Source organism: Urocampus carinirostris, chromosome 7 (genome assembly GCF_059441175.1).
Source record: "Urocampus carinirostris isolate Australia breed hairy pipefish chromosome 7, RoL_Ucar_1.0, whole genome shotgun sequence".
NCBI lineage: Eukaryota > Metazoa > Chordata > Actinopteri > Syngnathiformes > Syngnathidae > Urocampus > Urocampus carinirostris.
In genome coordinates this window covers 13,632,125-13,647,468 of record NC_142355.1, presented here as the reverse complement: position 1 = coordinate 13,647,468, position 15,344 = coordinate 13,632,125, and the positions used below count along the sequence as shown (strand labels likewise).

Sequence of the window (15,344 nt, the reverse complement as noted above, 5' to 3'; positions counted from 1 at the left end):
CCCTCGGTTATCGCGGTTAATGGGGACCAAAACCACCCGCAAAAAGTGAAAATCCGCAAAGTAGCGACGGCCCTTCAAAAATGCTTAAATTTTTTTATTTATTTCTTTTTAAAAATTATTTTATTTTAATATTATTATTTTTTAGGCCCGCGAACGTGGAACCACAAAGTAGCGACGCCCCTTCAAAAATGCTTAAAAAAAACAAAAACAAACAAACAACTTACTTATTTATTTAATTATTTTATTTTATTATTATTTCTAGACCTGCGAAGCTCTGAACCAGCGAACGTGGAACCGCGAAGTAGCGAGGTCCCACTGTAATTGTCCGCCATCTTGCAGCTGCAGATACCCGAAAAAAACAAAAGCTGTCAAAAGGCTGGGCAAAAAAATTTGAAGTGCGCTTTGGTCACTTTGAGTCTCTGTAGTTTGTATTCTTCCTTCTGCTTTGTAGTGCTCATTTTTGGTTGCACGACAGAATACAACAACAGCTAGTGGTCAATTAATACACCCATTCAACTTCCATATTAAAGCGGGGGCCTCAAACTATCATCCTGAGGGAGGCAATTAGCCCCCCGGGCTGCCAGTTTGAAGCCCCTGTTCAACTGCGTGCACATGAACAGAGCTATTCTCTCTCTTTTTCTCTCTCTGGAGCCTTTTGTTGGCCAATTCTTTGTGCATTGCTGTTTCTTTGTACTCTGCATTGTTTGCTGTTCAGAGGGGAGAATGTTCACCTGCTCACCTGACTGTCACACATACACACATACACGGTAGATGCTAATCTCCTACCTGCTTTTACTACTAATAAGTGATTGATTGTAGCACCTAACCTAATAATGATTACTGTTCTGTCTGAATGAGACTAAAACAACAAATTAGAGTCATGCCAAACAGATGACACGACTGTGGCCAATAGAACGTCACCTACATTGTGATGGCATAGCATTTTCTGGTGGTATTTCCCTTGTTGAAAAGGGTCCTTCACCTCTAGGGTGACCAACATGATTCTTTGTAAATATTTTGATCCTCGCCAAACCTGTTCTGGCCTAAGAGCTTAGAATGTCTTTCTAGGAATGATGCCGAGTCAGCAACACAAAAAATGCAGAATCCGCTTTTTTTGGGCAGTTTTCACATCTGGGTAACCTATCTGAGATGGTGTTGATATTCAATGTCGTTCTGTCCTGGGAGAGAGGTATTTTCTGGAAAAGAATGCTGGGTCATCAAAACCAGAGTGATGCCTTTTTGGGTGTCATTTTTTCATCTATAGGTCAACTCTTCTAACTGCCTGCAAGAACTTGTGTTAGAGTTTAATGTTGTTCTGGCTCGGAAAAGGGGGATGTCTTTCTGAAAAAAATGCTGAGGCAGAAAAAATAAAGGTGCTGAGTGAGGTTTTATTTTGGCATTAGCAAATCTAGAGTGACCAATCTGATTGCTTGTGAAAAGTTGTGATCCTGAACAAACTTGTTCTGGCCTGGGAGGGTAAAATATCTTTTTGGGAAAGGTGCCGAGTAGGCAAAACGAAAAAGTTAAAGTAATCTTTTTGGGCCAGCTTTCACATCTAGGGTAACCTACCTGGCTGCCTGTAAAAAATCGTGTAGATATTCAATGTAATTCGGGGCCCAGATGGTGGAATGTCTTTCTAGGATAGAAAACTGAGTCACTAGTACCTCAAGTGCTCAGTCAGCTTTTTTGGGACAGTTTTTACATCTAGGGAAACCTACCTGACTGCTTATAAAAAATCGGGTTCATATCTAAACTCATTCCTCCTTTTCCTGAGTGGCCAGATTAACAAACGAACAGATATTGCTACTTACATCCGGACGATAATATTATCACAATCCTCTTTTAGCTTGTGGGTGATAAAGATGTAAACCCAGCGTCCAAGCCCAGACCTGGCACCAACCGCATGGGGTATTGGAAAGTTGTTTACACCACATGTTTTCAGATCATGTGGCCATTCAAAATGGCGATGATGAAGACGAGCACATATTTACTGCTGTGCCATGAGAAAATGTGAATGTGGGCTGCGTCGTATAAAATATTAGTACTATATTTCTAGACGACAGCGCCAGGGCGACAATACTGTAGAATAGTACCAGATTACAACATAGAAATGTCTGTTTGCATTGCTGTCATTGGTTGTCGCCACGGTAATTGACCAAATGGCATTTATTTGTAATCGTTCCTCGAGATTAAAGGAAACTGAAGCGATCTGACAGTGAGGTCACGACTACCGAAAGAGAAGTTTAGCGTTTTTGAAAGATAATTTTCAATGCTTTTCAATTTGGATGAGAACTTGATTGCTTGGTTTGTTGGTTGGATCCCTTAAGCACCGGGGTCATAGGGGCACCATTACCTTATCTTGGACAAATACAGCCTGGTCATTATGGGTGAAAAAGTTGAAATATCATGAGTACTTTGTAAATACTTATTAAATAAAAAAACTTTCAAACTTCCTGTTTTGCTACTGTTAGGTATAATATGAGTAATGTTGGCAAAAAAACGAGCTAATATCTCCCTAGAAGGGCTTCGTAAATGTTTCCGGACGTCACCGCAGTGTTCTGATATTAAAGCGCATGTATTGTGGAAAAGAGCAGCTTGCCGTTTTTCTCTGTCGCTGTGAAAAGGAGAAAAATCCGCACCGTACTTAGCTGCAGTGTTTAAAATGTCACAAAAAAGTAGCGGCTTGTCTGGAATTTGCGGTAGGTTCTTTTTATCTTATGATTACATTCTTTACCTGTATTGTTTGTAGGCAGAATGAAGTTCTGTGGAGAGAAGTGGTCTCACTGAGACAAAACCACACACAGCAACAGAAGGTCATGAACAAGGTCAGTTCACAAAAAACAAGAAGTTTTATGGATTTTGATTTAACGTTGCTGCTCTTTATTGCGGTTACCCACCATATTTGACTATGGAAATTGCTTAACCATGTACACTACCATTCAAATGTTTTGGGTCACCCAGACAATTTTGTGTTTTCCTTGAAAAAGTCACATATTCATTTATTAAATGGGGTTTCCAATGTGTGTGTTCCTTTGCTCATATACTGGACTGTCTCAGAAAATTAGAATATTGTGATAAAGTTCTTTATTTTCTGTAATGCAATTAAAAAAACAAAAATGTCATACATTCTGGATTCATTACACATCAACTGAACTATTTCAAGCCTTTTATTATTTGAATATTGCTGATTTTGGCTTACAGCTGAAAAAAACTCAAAAATCCTATCTCAAAATATTAGAATACTTCCTCAGACCAAGTAAAAAAATAATTTTATAACAGCAAAACTAAATCAAACATTTGATAATGTCCATTGATGCACTCAGTACTTGGTTGGGAATCCTTTTGCACGGATTACTGCATCAATCCGGCCTGGCATGGAGGCAATCAGCCTGTGGCATTGCTGAGGTGTTATTGATGCCCAGGATGCTTCGATAGCGGCCTTCAGCTCATTTGTAGGTCTGGTGTCTTTCATCTTCTTCTTAACTATACCCCACAAATTCTCGATGGGGTTCAGGTCAGGGGAATTAGCAGGCCAATCAAGGACAGTGATGCCATGGTCAGTGCACCAGTTACTGGTGGTTTTGGCACTGTGGGCAGGTGCCAGATCATGCTGGAAAATGAAATCCTCATCTCCATAGAGCTTTTCAGCAGATGGAAGCATGTAGTGCTCTAAAATCTCTTGGTACACAGTTGCATTTACTCTGGACTTGATGAAACACAGTGGACCAACACCAGCAGCTGACATGGCTCCCCAAACCATTGCTGACTGTGGGAACTTCACACTGGATTTCAAGCAACTTGGATTTTGCTCCTCTCCAGCCTTTCTCCAGACTCTGGCGCCTTGACTTCCAAATGAAATGGAAAACTTGCTTTCGTCTGAAAAGAGGACTTTGGACCACTCTGCAACTGTCCAGTGCTTCTTCTCCATAGCCCAAGTCAGACGCTTCTTCCGTTGTCTTGAGTTCAGAAGTGGCTTGACCATGGGAATACGGCTATTGTAGCCCATTTCCCGGACACGTCTGTGAACTGTGGCTTTTGATACCTGGACTCCAGCTTCAGCCCACTGTCTTTGAAGCTCCCCCAAATTCTGGAAGCGGCTCTTCTTCACAATTTTGTTAAGGCTGCGGTCATCTCTCTTGGTTGTGCATCGTTTCCGGCCACATTTTTCCCTTCCAACAGACTTTTTGTGGATATGCTTTGAAACTGCACTCTGTGAACAGCCTGCTCTTTGAGAAATTTCTTTTTGTGTCTTACCCTCTTGATGGAGGGTATCAATGATGGTCCTCTGGACAGCAGTCAGATCAGCAGTCTTCCCCATACTTGTGATTTAGTTTACTGAACCAAGCTGAGTGTTTTTAAGGCCCAGGAAACCTCGCAAGGTGTTTCGAGTTAATTAGATGATTCAGGTGATTAGTTGAATAGCCTACTTGTATACTTTTTCATGATATTCTAATATTTTGAGATAGGATTTTTGAGTTTTCTTAAGCTGTAAGCCAAATTCAGCAATATTAAAATAATAAAAGGCTTGAAATAGTTCAGTTGATGTGTAATGAATCCAGAATGTATGACATTTTTGTTTTTTTAATTGCATTACAGAAAATAAAGAACTTTATCACAATATTCTAATTTTCTGAGACAGTCCAGTACATATCTGTCTTCTCTTGGCCAGTCCCAGATATAGCTTTTCTGCCATTCTGCCTTGAAAGCTAGCATTTCAGAGTTGTTTAAACGTAGATGTTGACATTGGTGTATCGTGGGTATTATTCAACCAACCTCCTAGTTGTGGACCAAGGCATCTATTTCTTAAACCAAAGACTCTGATATACGTTTTGTTTTGCCTCCTACTTCTCTTTCTACTCTGATTAAGGTCTGTTCGTGATGTTCTCTGAAGGGAGTAATACACACTTTTGTAAGACATCTTTAGTTTTTGGGCAATTACTCACATCTTCTAGAACAAGAACATACTGTTGAGTTTCATGTGGAAATGTTCTTTTTCTGGCCATTCTATAAGTTTAATCACACCTACAAATGTGATGCTCTACGGTCTAGATACTCAGCCAGCTCAAAAGAAGGTCAATTTTGTAGCTTCTCTAACCAGCCCTGCTGTTTTCAGCTGTGCTAGCATCATTGTACAAGGGGTTTGTATTCATCCATTAGCCTTCTGACACAATTAGTAAACACAATGTACTATATGAACACAGTAGTGCTGGTTGCTGGAACACACCTTTATAGATATTGCATTAAAACCAGATATCACTGCTAAAGTCTATTACTATGCTAACAAGTTACGGGGATGTGTTTCTGATTAGTTTCATGTGATGTTTATTGAAAACAAAAGAAACATTAAGACATTTTTAAGCAACCCCTAACATTTGAAGGGTAGTGTAATTTCATTACAATAATGCACATTGGCAATGTTGACTTTGAAATATACCAATCATAAACAAGACCATGTTTAAGACAAGGTCATACATTTCTTGTCATGTCAGAATCAAATTGTTGTTGAACTGTTTAAGTACATTTTTAAGACTGTAATTAGTTGTGGCTCAATGTTGCCAATATATTGTTTTTACACTACTTCTTTCCATTTGCCAATCAACAACTGGACTAGAATTTTAACCCAACACATTTGGTCAAATGTGCGAGTTGTGTCTTCGCGAGCCAAAGAAACAGTTTGGAATTTTAAAGATGGCTGATTCATACTTATCCTTTTCTGTTTTTGCCAGCTAATTCAGTTTCTGTTCAGCCAGATGCAGTCCAACCCACCTGGCACCGTAAGCTTGAAAAGAAAGCTGTGAGTACGCAACCCGACACACGGCATCAACAAAAGTTGCACTAGGGGGCCATCAAGGGGTGTGAACGAAGGGCTGGCTCAGCTAACCAACTGAACCGTCAAGCCGTGTCAATGGCGAGCGACATTGCTGATTCAGTGCACACACACACACAAAGACACACACACAAAGACACACACAAATACAAGGCAGAGAACAGAGTGCGTGAACCCGCTGCAGCCAATGTATGTAAAATGCTGGTTCAGCCTTGCAGTGGGAAAGGCCCGCTCCCACAAAAAGGTGCCAAGAGAACACACATTTCAGGGTCAGCATGCTACTTGGCAGATTTACAATGATACCTCATGCTTCACTAGTTGACAACATGATTTAGGGCAGGGATGTCATGCTCATTTTAGCAATGGGGTCACATGGTAGGAAAAACACTCTAACAGGGGTTGGACTAGTAAATGATTGGCATAAAAAGTGTGCCTTTACTGTAGGGCTGGAGATCTTTTGGAGGCTCACAAATTACGATTGTAATTCAGGGGTGTAAGATTCAATTACAAAATGATCGGGTTAATTTTTTTTCCCCGTCAATATTTTTTTTTTCTTTCACTAAAATTTAAGGATACAATTGCCGACACACTTGTCATGTTGACAGTCTTTAATGGGGATGAGGGATATAACAAAAGGCCCTCCATAAAGGAAGGAAATTGAGAAACAGGAAAAAAAAACCTGTACAAAAAAAGGCTTGGTAAATAAAAATCTTACTTGAAGTATCAAGGCCTTTTAGCAGTGTCTGAAACTCATGACAAAAAGTTACACCAGGGCAGACATCTCTGAAAAGTTGCCTGCCCAGCCAAAAGGTTGCCTGCCCAATTTTTCACAACTTGAAACACAATAAGACGACTAATCGCAAAAAAACCCATTGTTGCAAAGTATTAAGGATTGATAATCGGAACAAATAACTGAACAACACTTTAAAATTAAGTTTATTATAAATCTACTTAAAACATTCATTGCATGTATATGACATTGCTGTTTTCCATCTGCCATTAGTATGTACGTGTATTTACTCATCTTCATTCATGCAATGTTTGCGTTGCGTGGTTTGCTACAAGCCACATAAATTCCTGTTTCTACAATGCTCTTAATGTACGTTTACGTTTTGTTGCGTCATCAGTTTGGTTAGCTTCTCTTGAATCTTTCTTCTGGGGCTGAGGTTTTGGCTTGATTCCTAACCACTTTACCATTTTTCTTGTGTTCTCTGTGCGTCTACTTTGGAAAATGATATGCAAACGCACGACCTTGTAATGCTCGGGAAAGTCCGGAAGCACGAAGTTATTCGATGCAAGCTTCTGAGTATGCAAATTGCCAAACCAACCGAAATTCCGAAATTTCCAAACCGAACGAAGATTTTGAAATCGGAATAAACCAAATGTTTGATTTGGAAAAAAACGATTTTTAATTTTTTTTTTAAAGTTGTCAGCCACGCGGGCGGAGACGTTTTGATAGTTGTACGCCCTACGTGAAAGATGCACGGCCCGGCCGGCCGGGCAGACGTTATTTCAGACACTGCTTTTAGAGAGCAACGCGGACAGACAAGAACGTAAACAATCCAACACTGGTGGAATGTCCAAGCTATCTTTAAATGCTGGTGATTTATTGAGCCTTGGATATGCCTAATCAGGTAATCAGTTCTCTGGTGCCCTCTGGCTGGCTTTGGCTCGATGATACCCCAAAGATCTATTTCATTGTAATGGTTTTTTTTTTCTATGCATCTCTAAAATACTTAAATAAAAAGCAGAACAGCAATTTATTTCATTTCCACTTGTTTATTTAACTCAGGGAAACTGAGGTAAATTGGAAAGTTACCAACAGAGCACAAAAACACTCAATTAAGGGCAAATATTTAAATGATTATCGATATTGGTTCAGAAGAGCAGTTTATTGATTAACTGTATCGGTATGAAAAAAAAACATTAAAAAGAGGTTGACAGGACCCAGATAATGATAAAAATAATGCCGATGAAGATGATGCTCAGAGTACCCCTCAGCCTCAAGAAGGTTGGGGACATACAGTACATACGCACACTGTATACACTGTATTGCCTGTCTCTAAGAATAACAGCAAAATCTTTTCATTTTTGTTTAGTCAACTAACAAAAATTGAATGCATACTAAAACACATCAGGTCTTTAACATGTAAACTTGTTTTGTGCAGGCCATTAATGTTGGATGATGGCTCAATAAGCCCCCCTCCCTCCAAATTCAGCCATAACAACCCAATGGAGCCAATGCAAGAGCCCTTCTATATCGTGTCGGTGAGCATTTATTCAACCCCTGCAATGACTTTCATGCACACTACATTTTCTGATAAAGGATGTACGATACCACATTTTTCAGGCAGATATCGATTTACCAGTCATCAATTCCTATACCATTTCATCATACCACTATTATATTGAAGACTATTAAATTTGATTTATATAGCGCTTTTGTTACGTTTTACTTTTAGGGGTCTAATTTGCTAAATTCAATGACTATAAATGACGCCATGTCTGAATCGTCCTGAAATGCAAACATTGACCGAAGAGTAAATAGGAAGTGTGGTTTAGACAAGGTAATGTCATTCTCTGAACTTTAAACACTTTAAATAAAATGGACTTGGTCTCTTTTCTACTTTCTCAGCCATCCACTGAAACTGCTTCATGTTCTTCCACTGGGTTGACAGCTGGGCCAATCATATCGGATGTAACAGATATGTCTCAAAGCAGCATGTCTCTGCAAATGCAACCTGATGAGACAAGGTGAGTGGAGTGGCTTGAAGTAGCATAACATAAATGTCTTTCTATAATGAAAGGCACGGCTTCACCTGCCTCCCCTGACTGCACATCAATGGTTACTGTGTACATAATAAATCAATTTAAAATAGGGGGCCCCAAACTTTTTCACGTGAGGGCTACATGATTAGGAGCCGGGATCAGAAAAATTGTGACGATTGCAGGAGTGCCCTAAATGTAAAAATGTATTGTGTCTTCCAGAAAGTCACAAATAAATAACTTTTCTGGATCCTTCACAGAACAAAAGTCAGAAAATAAATAATAACACTGTTTATGAAATAAATAATAACTGAAGACCACTCTCTAAGTAGCTTAATAGGACCAAGTTCAGCTTGGTTGTCAGAGCACTGGATTGCTAGTGGTATTGAATCTATACTTTAAAGCCTTTGGTATGGTAAGTGATGCACTTAGACAGCTAACCAGTGTTCCCTCTAAACTCCGCGCGTGCGCAATTGCGCACTGCTCGCACATTATCTCCGCACAAGAAAATCTAGCCGGCGCACAAAAATGAGGGCTCAAAATTACTAATTAAGAAGCGACTTAAGTCAAAGTTACAGTGCATGAAGGTAAAAATACACGGGTTCCCCTGACGTTCTGTCCTAAATGCGGTATTTTGAAGTCGGGTCAGAGTAGAACAAGGTTGAGTAAAGTTAGTAGAGTTGGTCAAGAACCGGCGTCTTCGGCTCGGCTCACTGAAAGGAACCGGCTCTTTCGGGTCCTAAACGGCTCTTCAGGTTGTTTTTGCTTCTTTAATCCCAACATGACCAAATATTATGCAAAACTAAAAATGACTTAAAAGAAGGGGGAATAGAACAAAAAAGAAAACAATACCAAAATGAAAAAGTAGTGAAAAGCTGAGAAAAAAAGAAATAAAAGGAAGAGAAAAAAGAAGGAAACATTTAGAAAAAAGCCAGAAAAAAATAAAAGAAAGAAATGTAGGAAAAAAGTAAACAGAAAACAAAAAGAAAAAAGTAACAGCTCGGAAAAATAAACACAATGAGATTTTTTTTAAACAATTAAAAAAAAAAAGAAGAAAAAACACGGAAAAAATAAGGAAAAGTTTGTGTTGCATTCAAATAATTTCCAATTATAGCAAGTGAATCTTGTTTCCAACATTGTACTTTCACTAAAAAATGTGATTAAGTACAGTTCTGTATCTTGCAACCGACTAAATAAGCCCCCAAAAATGTTAATATTATGCGACAAAATATATCAGGAAAAAAAAAGAAATGGATATCTTGTGAAAGAATTGTAAGAACAAACGACGTTTGTAGGCCGTACAACCTTTGCAATAGTACATGAGTCAATTCGTTCAAAAGAGAAAAAATAATTTTGTATTGCCGGAAACTCAGCAAAATGTAACTTGATGTCAAGTTTGGGACATGTTTGATGATTAATTATCTTGCCCGATTGGGATTATGGTTGCTCACTGTTGTTTCAAGCGTGGCTCACCGACTTTATGTGAACGCTCAGACCCGTGGAAAATTAGAGGGAACATTGCGGCTAACTAGGTCTCATCGCCCATTTTGATAATAAAATAACAAGCGGTATAACATTCACTCAAGAGCTACTGTTGGGCATAACTCACTCCATTCGCGTGCACACCCTGACTGACTTCAAAGCACAAAGATTCTGCATCTGTCGCCTACCCCCTCCCTTGTCTTTTCTTAAAGGGACCATGTAGGAATACAAACAAAGAAAAAAATACAACAAAGTAACAGACGTTACAATATTATAGATTACTTGTGAAAAGGCGGGAGATTTATTCTCATTATTACAGTATTTTTAGTCACGGTACCAGAGATGAATGTTAACTTCGTAGTGCGTTTCACATGTTACAATGACGATAAATTATGTTTTATTCTTCGATTCTCTTATTGTAAGTGACAAATTTATTGTCATAGTATTAGGTGAAATGTACAACAAAGTTAACATTCGTCTCTAGTATTGTGACTAAAGAAAGTGTGATAATGAGAGTAAAACCCAATGCCCTATGTCAGGGATGTCAAACTCCGTTTGCCTGTGGGGCCGGATCCAGACTTGGTCTGATCTCAGGCAGGCTGGATCAGTAAAAGAATGTCAACTCCAAATTTTTAGCTTGTTTTTTCAATATTATGCTTTATCATTCAGCCCACATTAGCCACCCACTTTACCTACTATAATCGCTGATGACAAGGAGTCTTTTTTTAAACACGCGGGTCAAAACTACCGGTAAATTATATCGCTTTTAAAGAAATATTAAATAGTACAGTATTTTAGTCGACGGTTGCTTTATTTTGAAGCAAGACTAAATCTTGGTGCGTAAAAAAATGCTCCAACGATCTCATTGGCTTTCTGTTTTAGAAAAAGTTTGCCACACTGGTTTTAAACAAGTACCGGTACATGTTGTTGTTTGTCCTTTGAATATTCTGGAGACCGATTTTGTGTCTTACGCATTGAGTGCATGATAAAATGTCCAGTTTTTTAATGTGAAAGCGTTGGCATGTATGTAAAAGATTTTCACGTTTAGTTTAACAGGTGAGTGAATGCAGTTTTACACCTGAACCAATTCACCATGCTATACAAATCCAACATTGCCCTCTAGTGGCCAGAGAGAGCATTTGGTTTTCAATCATACCTTTTGATAGAAATTACCTAGAGACCTGCATCCTTTTTGACATAATCAGTCATTATTGTGGGCCGAATCATCTAATGGGCTGAATCTAGCCCACGGGTCATTTTTTTCACATGCCTGTCCATCCATCGATCTATTATCCGCACCGTTCATCGCGGGGGGGCTGGAGCCCAACGCAGCTGACTTCGGCCAGTGGGCAGGGGACACCCTGAACTGGTTGCCAGCCAGTCGCAGGGCACACAGGGAAAGACAATCCGCTCGCTCATTCACACCTAGGGACAATTTGGACCGGCCAATTAACCTAACATGCATGTTTTTGGAAAGTGCCCGGAGGAAACCCACGCATGCAAACTCCACACAGGAGGTTCGCATGCCTGCCCACTAGAATCTATTTTCACTAGGGCAACCCTGGGTTTGAATCCTGTCACAACCGTATACACATACTCAGACTAAGTTATTTTTTAATGTAAAAAAAAATATGTTTTGGCTAAGATCAAGTGTACTGACCACCACATAGGTTTTTAGATCATTATAGATCAAGTGTAGTATTTTTGTAACGGGGAGATGGAATAGGAGCTTGCTCCGTCCACTCGACGCATCGGCCCGGTATTGCAGTACCTCCGGGAACGGTGCATTCGCACTGATCGCTTCTTGGCCCTTTGGCTAGGATCTTGGCTTAGCGTCTTGGCTAGGATCAAGTGTCTCGGCCTGTTGGCTGTGAGGTGTATCATGATTTGACTGATAATGGATAATGAAAAATGGACAATGACCAGCAAAAAATTTAAAAAAAAAAAATCTGCGGCTGGAGCAAACATGGAGGTCGGCTGAATTTTTGGGACCACTGATTTAAAACGTCAAGTATGCATGCTTTGCGTTTGATAACTAGCTATCTATCTATCTAGCTATCTAGACGGACGGAGACAGACAGACAGACAGACAGACAGACAGACAGACAGACAGACAGATAGATAGATAGATAGATAGATAGATAGATAGATAGATAGATAATTTATTCATCCCTGTTGTGAAATTCACAAATAGTGGTACTCAACCATCCATTCATTTTTTGAATACTTTTTTTGGTTTAACTCTATTTTTTGCTGTCTAAATTCAAAAGCAACAAACAGCATTCAGAGTAAGCCCCCCCCTAACCCGCACCCTCCCCATCTTATATAAAATGAAAGGGAAAAGCGCATGCTGTTGATCAAAGAAGAGCCCGTGAGTCCAGGAGTGAGAGCAGCAGTGAAAGGAGGCAATGTTGGTGGAGGAAGAGAAACCCAGGCATTGTCCTCCTCCTGTGAGGTTTGCTCCTCAGAGCCTCCCGTTCTTCCCGTTGCAATGGTGCAGTCTGTTCTGGAGGGGAGGGCTTCATTGGCTCCGGCGAGAGAGAGAAGGATTAGGAGAGCTGCTGTGGAAGGGTAAGAGCTCCCCTCAAGTAGTTGTGTGTACGCAGACAATTTGTCAAAATGTCTATCTGTGCACGTGTAGAGTGGAGTGTGCTTCTGATGCGGTGGAAAATATGGATATGAGCCTGGAGGAGTTGCAGCAACTGCTACTCAGAAGCAATCAACAGGGTAACATGGATCCAGGGACCAGTGCTGTTATTGATGTAAGCCACTGTTTTCTCAACCTTTTTCAATCCCAAGCAGGGGTCTTCAACGTGGTAGTTCCCAAAAAATCCTTAGTACCCCACGGACGGATTCTGAAAATAGCTCACCAGTGATTTTCCAGGAAATTTGCATGGTGTTTTAGTGTTTGACTAAACCTATTTTAACACAAGTTCTAAAAAATACAACCTGGTGAGAACTTAATAATAACATGAAATGTTCTCCTTTTAGAAATGCATATCAAATTGGTAAATTGGGGGCGGCAGTAGCTTAGGAGGTAGAGCTTGAGATCAAGGGATCCCAGTTCGAATCCCGGCTCGTCCGTGTTACATGTCAAAGTGTCCTTGGGTAAGACACTGAACCCCTAATACCCCCAATAAGCAGGTTAGCGCCTTACATGGCTGCAAGGCCGCTATTGGGAAAACATTGTAAAGCGCTTTGGGAAGTCATTGACTTGAAAAGCGCTATATAAATGCAGATCATTTCATTTCATTTCATACCCCTCTGCGCCAATCAGTATCAAAAACTAGCTCTCAGCTTAAAAAATGTTGATGACCCCTGATCTAGAGGCTCACCGTCCGTGGAAAATGTTTAAAAATAAATTCCTGGTGCCAGTTTCATGTTTTGTTGTTGTTGTTTCGTTCAAGGTTAAACGTTCTGTTTTAGGTGTCCTTAGAAAAGTTAAAAGTTAAAAATTCAACAATGCCCAACTGAGTTCAAAGGGCCTTTTTGCTTTTCTGTCCTACTGTGCCTATCTGCTTGTGTCGTACTTTTAGCAAAGCTGTTCGGTACGAAAAGTAATTGGGGCACAGGGGGCTGTGGTAGAGATTCATGCTTGTCCCCGCGTTTTTTTTCTCTTTGTATTTGTTAGAGTAGCATGAAAGTGTTGAAAGTAAGAAGAGGGCAGTTTCAAGCACAGAAAAAACGCCAACCCTAACCCAAAAAAAGATATAACAAACAAGAGTTTATTCGAGTGCATCTAAGAAATGCACTTACTTGCACAAGCTCATAATAGAGCTTGACAGACGCTGCAATTATGACACAAGCCAGAGGTGGCGCGTGTGAATAAAAAAAGTTCCAAATTCTGTAGAGCTCTTTTAAATACAGTAATCATGTTGCCTAATTTGACAAAATGTTTTTCCCCCTCACCCTCTTGTATTTACTCTATGCTGAAGACAGTTATATCTGCCTAGCTGTATAACAGTCGTGAGTGATCCACACAACCATGATCTGGAGCAATGACATAAGAATGACTTTCGGACTAGACAAGTGTGGCCGGGTGGTCGCAAAGAAAGGCAAGACAATCAGGACCGAGGGGACTGACCTTTCAGACGGCAACATAGGTGACATCCAAGTCCTAACAAGTATCCGGGAATTCCACAGGTTAAAAGAAATCATGAAGAAGACACAAGGCAGTCAACCACAGCCAAATGTCTCCAGAGAGTAGGGCAGGTTCTGAAAAGTCAGCTGAATGTAAGAAACAAGGTCCAAACTATCAACATGTATGCACTACCATTCAGGAGGTGGCTGACCTTGAGAAATCTCACCAATAACTGTAAAATACAGGACTGACAACCAAAAAGCTCTGATCATGGCAGCACAAAACAGGCCGTAGGTACAAAAACCATAGAGACCATAATCTACCACAGTAGATCAGACCCAAGATGCAGACAAAGAAACCCCTTAAACAATCCAGCAAAAGGAGGCAGACTGTAAGATGACTGCGGGATCAGTGTACAAGGGCAGACGCAACCAAGTAGCTGAGATAGAATACAGGATCTGCAACCAGGATGGCATAGTAGTAATCAAATCCTGGATGGCCATTCCATAGAAGGTCACTGAGAACAACAGGTTTAAGATCCTTCCAGACTGACAAGCAGATCCTGGCTAACCAACCGAACATAGTGGTGGTGGACAAAGAGTAGAAGAGGGTGGTGATTATAAGTTTGGTGATCCCAGATTATACCAATATCAGGCAGAAGGAACATGAGAAACTGGAAAAATACCAAGGGTTGAAAGAGCAGCTGGAACAGATGTGGAAAGTAAAAGCCAGTGTGGTCCCCAGGATAGTGGAGGCACAAGGGGCAGTATTCCCCAAACTGGAAGAGTGACTCCAACAGATGCCAGAAACTAAATCGAAAACCTCAGTCCAGAAGAGCGTGGTCCTGGGTTTTTGTCCTACCTTTGCGATCAACTGGTAGATTGCAATGGAAGTAATGAGCAGCAATGTCATCCAACTTTCTGGGTTGTTTGTTTTCTTTCCATTTTTGTGCATTGCGTTACTGAAATAACTAGTGAAGGCTACCTACTCTAGACATTTTGTTTTCTCACCTGCCAACCCCAAAAAATAATCGCCACTTACCGATATTTTCATTTTGCAGCCGTTCATTATAAACCTCCCCCTGACTGAATGGAGCTTCAATGAGATGGAGTCCAACCTCAAATCAGTAAGTCACTGGCTCGGAATGCTGGAGGTTTATGTAGAACAACTTGTTTTTTTCTATTTCAA

General features: G+C 40.3%; 1 protein-coding gene and 1 pseudogene across 1 annotated transcript in view; both read left to right on the top strand.

Moving 5' to 3' along the window:
• The window catches only part of hsf4 (heat shock transcription factor 4), a 29,812-nt gene that overhangs the window by 9,775 nt on the left and 4,693 nt on the right, over positions 1–15,344 (top strand). Inside the window, exons 6-12 of the mRNA XM_088339249.1 lie at positions 2,750–2,825; positions 5,727–5,794; positions 7,996–8,095; positions 8,463–8,581; positions 12,413–12,646; positions 12,717–12,837; positions 15,217–15,282. Of these exons, the coding sequence (XP_088195375.1) occupies positions 2,750–2,825; positions 5,727–5,794; positions 7,996–8,095; positions 8,463–8,581; positions 12,413–12,646; positions 12,717–12,837; positions 15,217–15,282 (784 nt within the window). The remainder of the gene's footprint in view (positions 1–2,749; positions 2,826–5,726; positions 5,795–7,995; positions 8,096–8,462; positions 8,582–12,412; positions 12,647–12,716; positions 12,838–15,216; positions 15,283–15,344) is intronic.
• On the top strand, positions 11,705–11,868 carry LOC148362393 (U2 spliceosomal RNA; annotated as a pseudogene).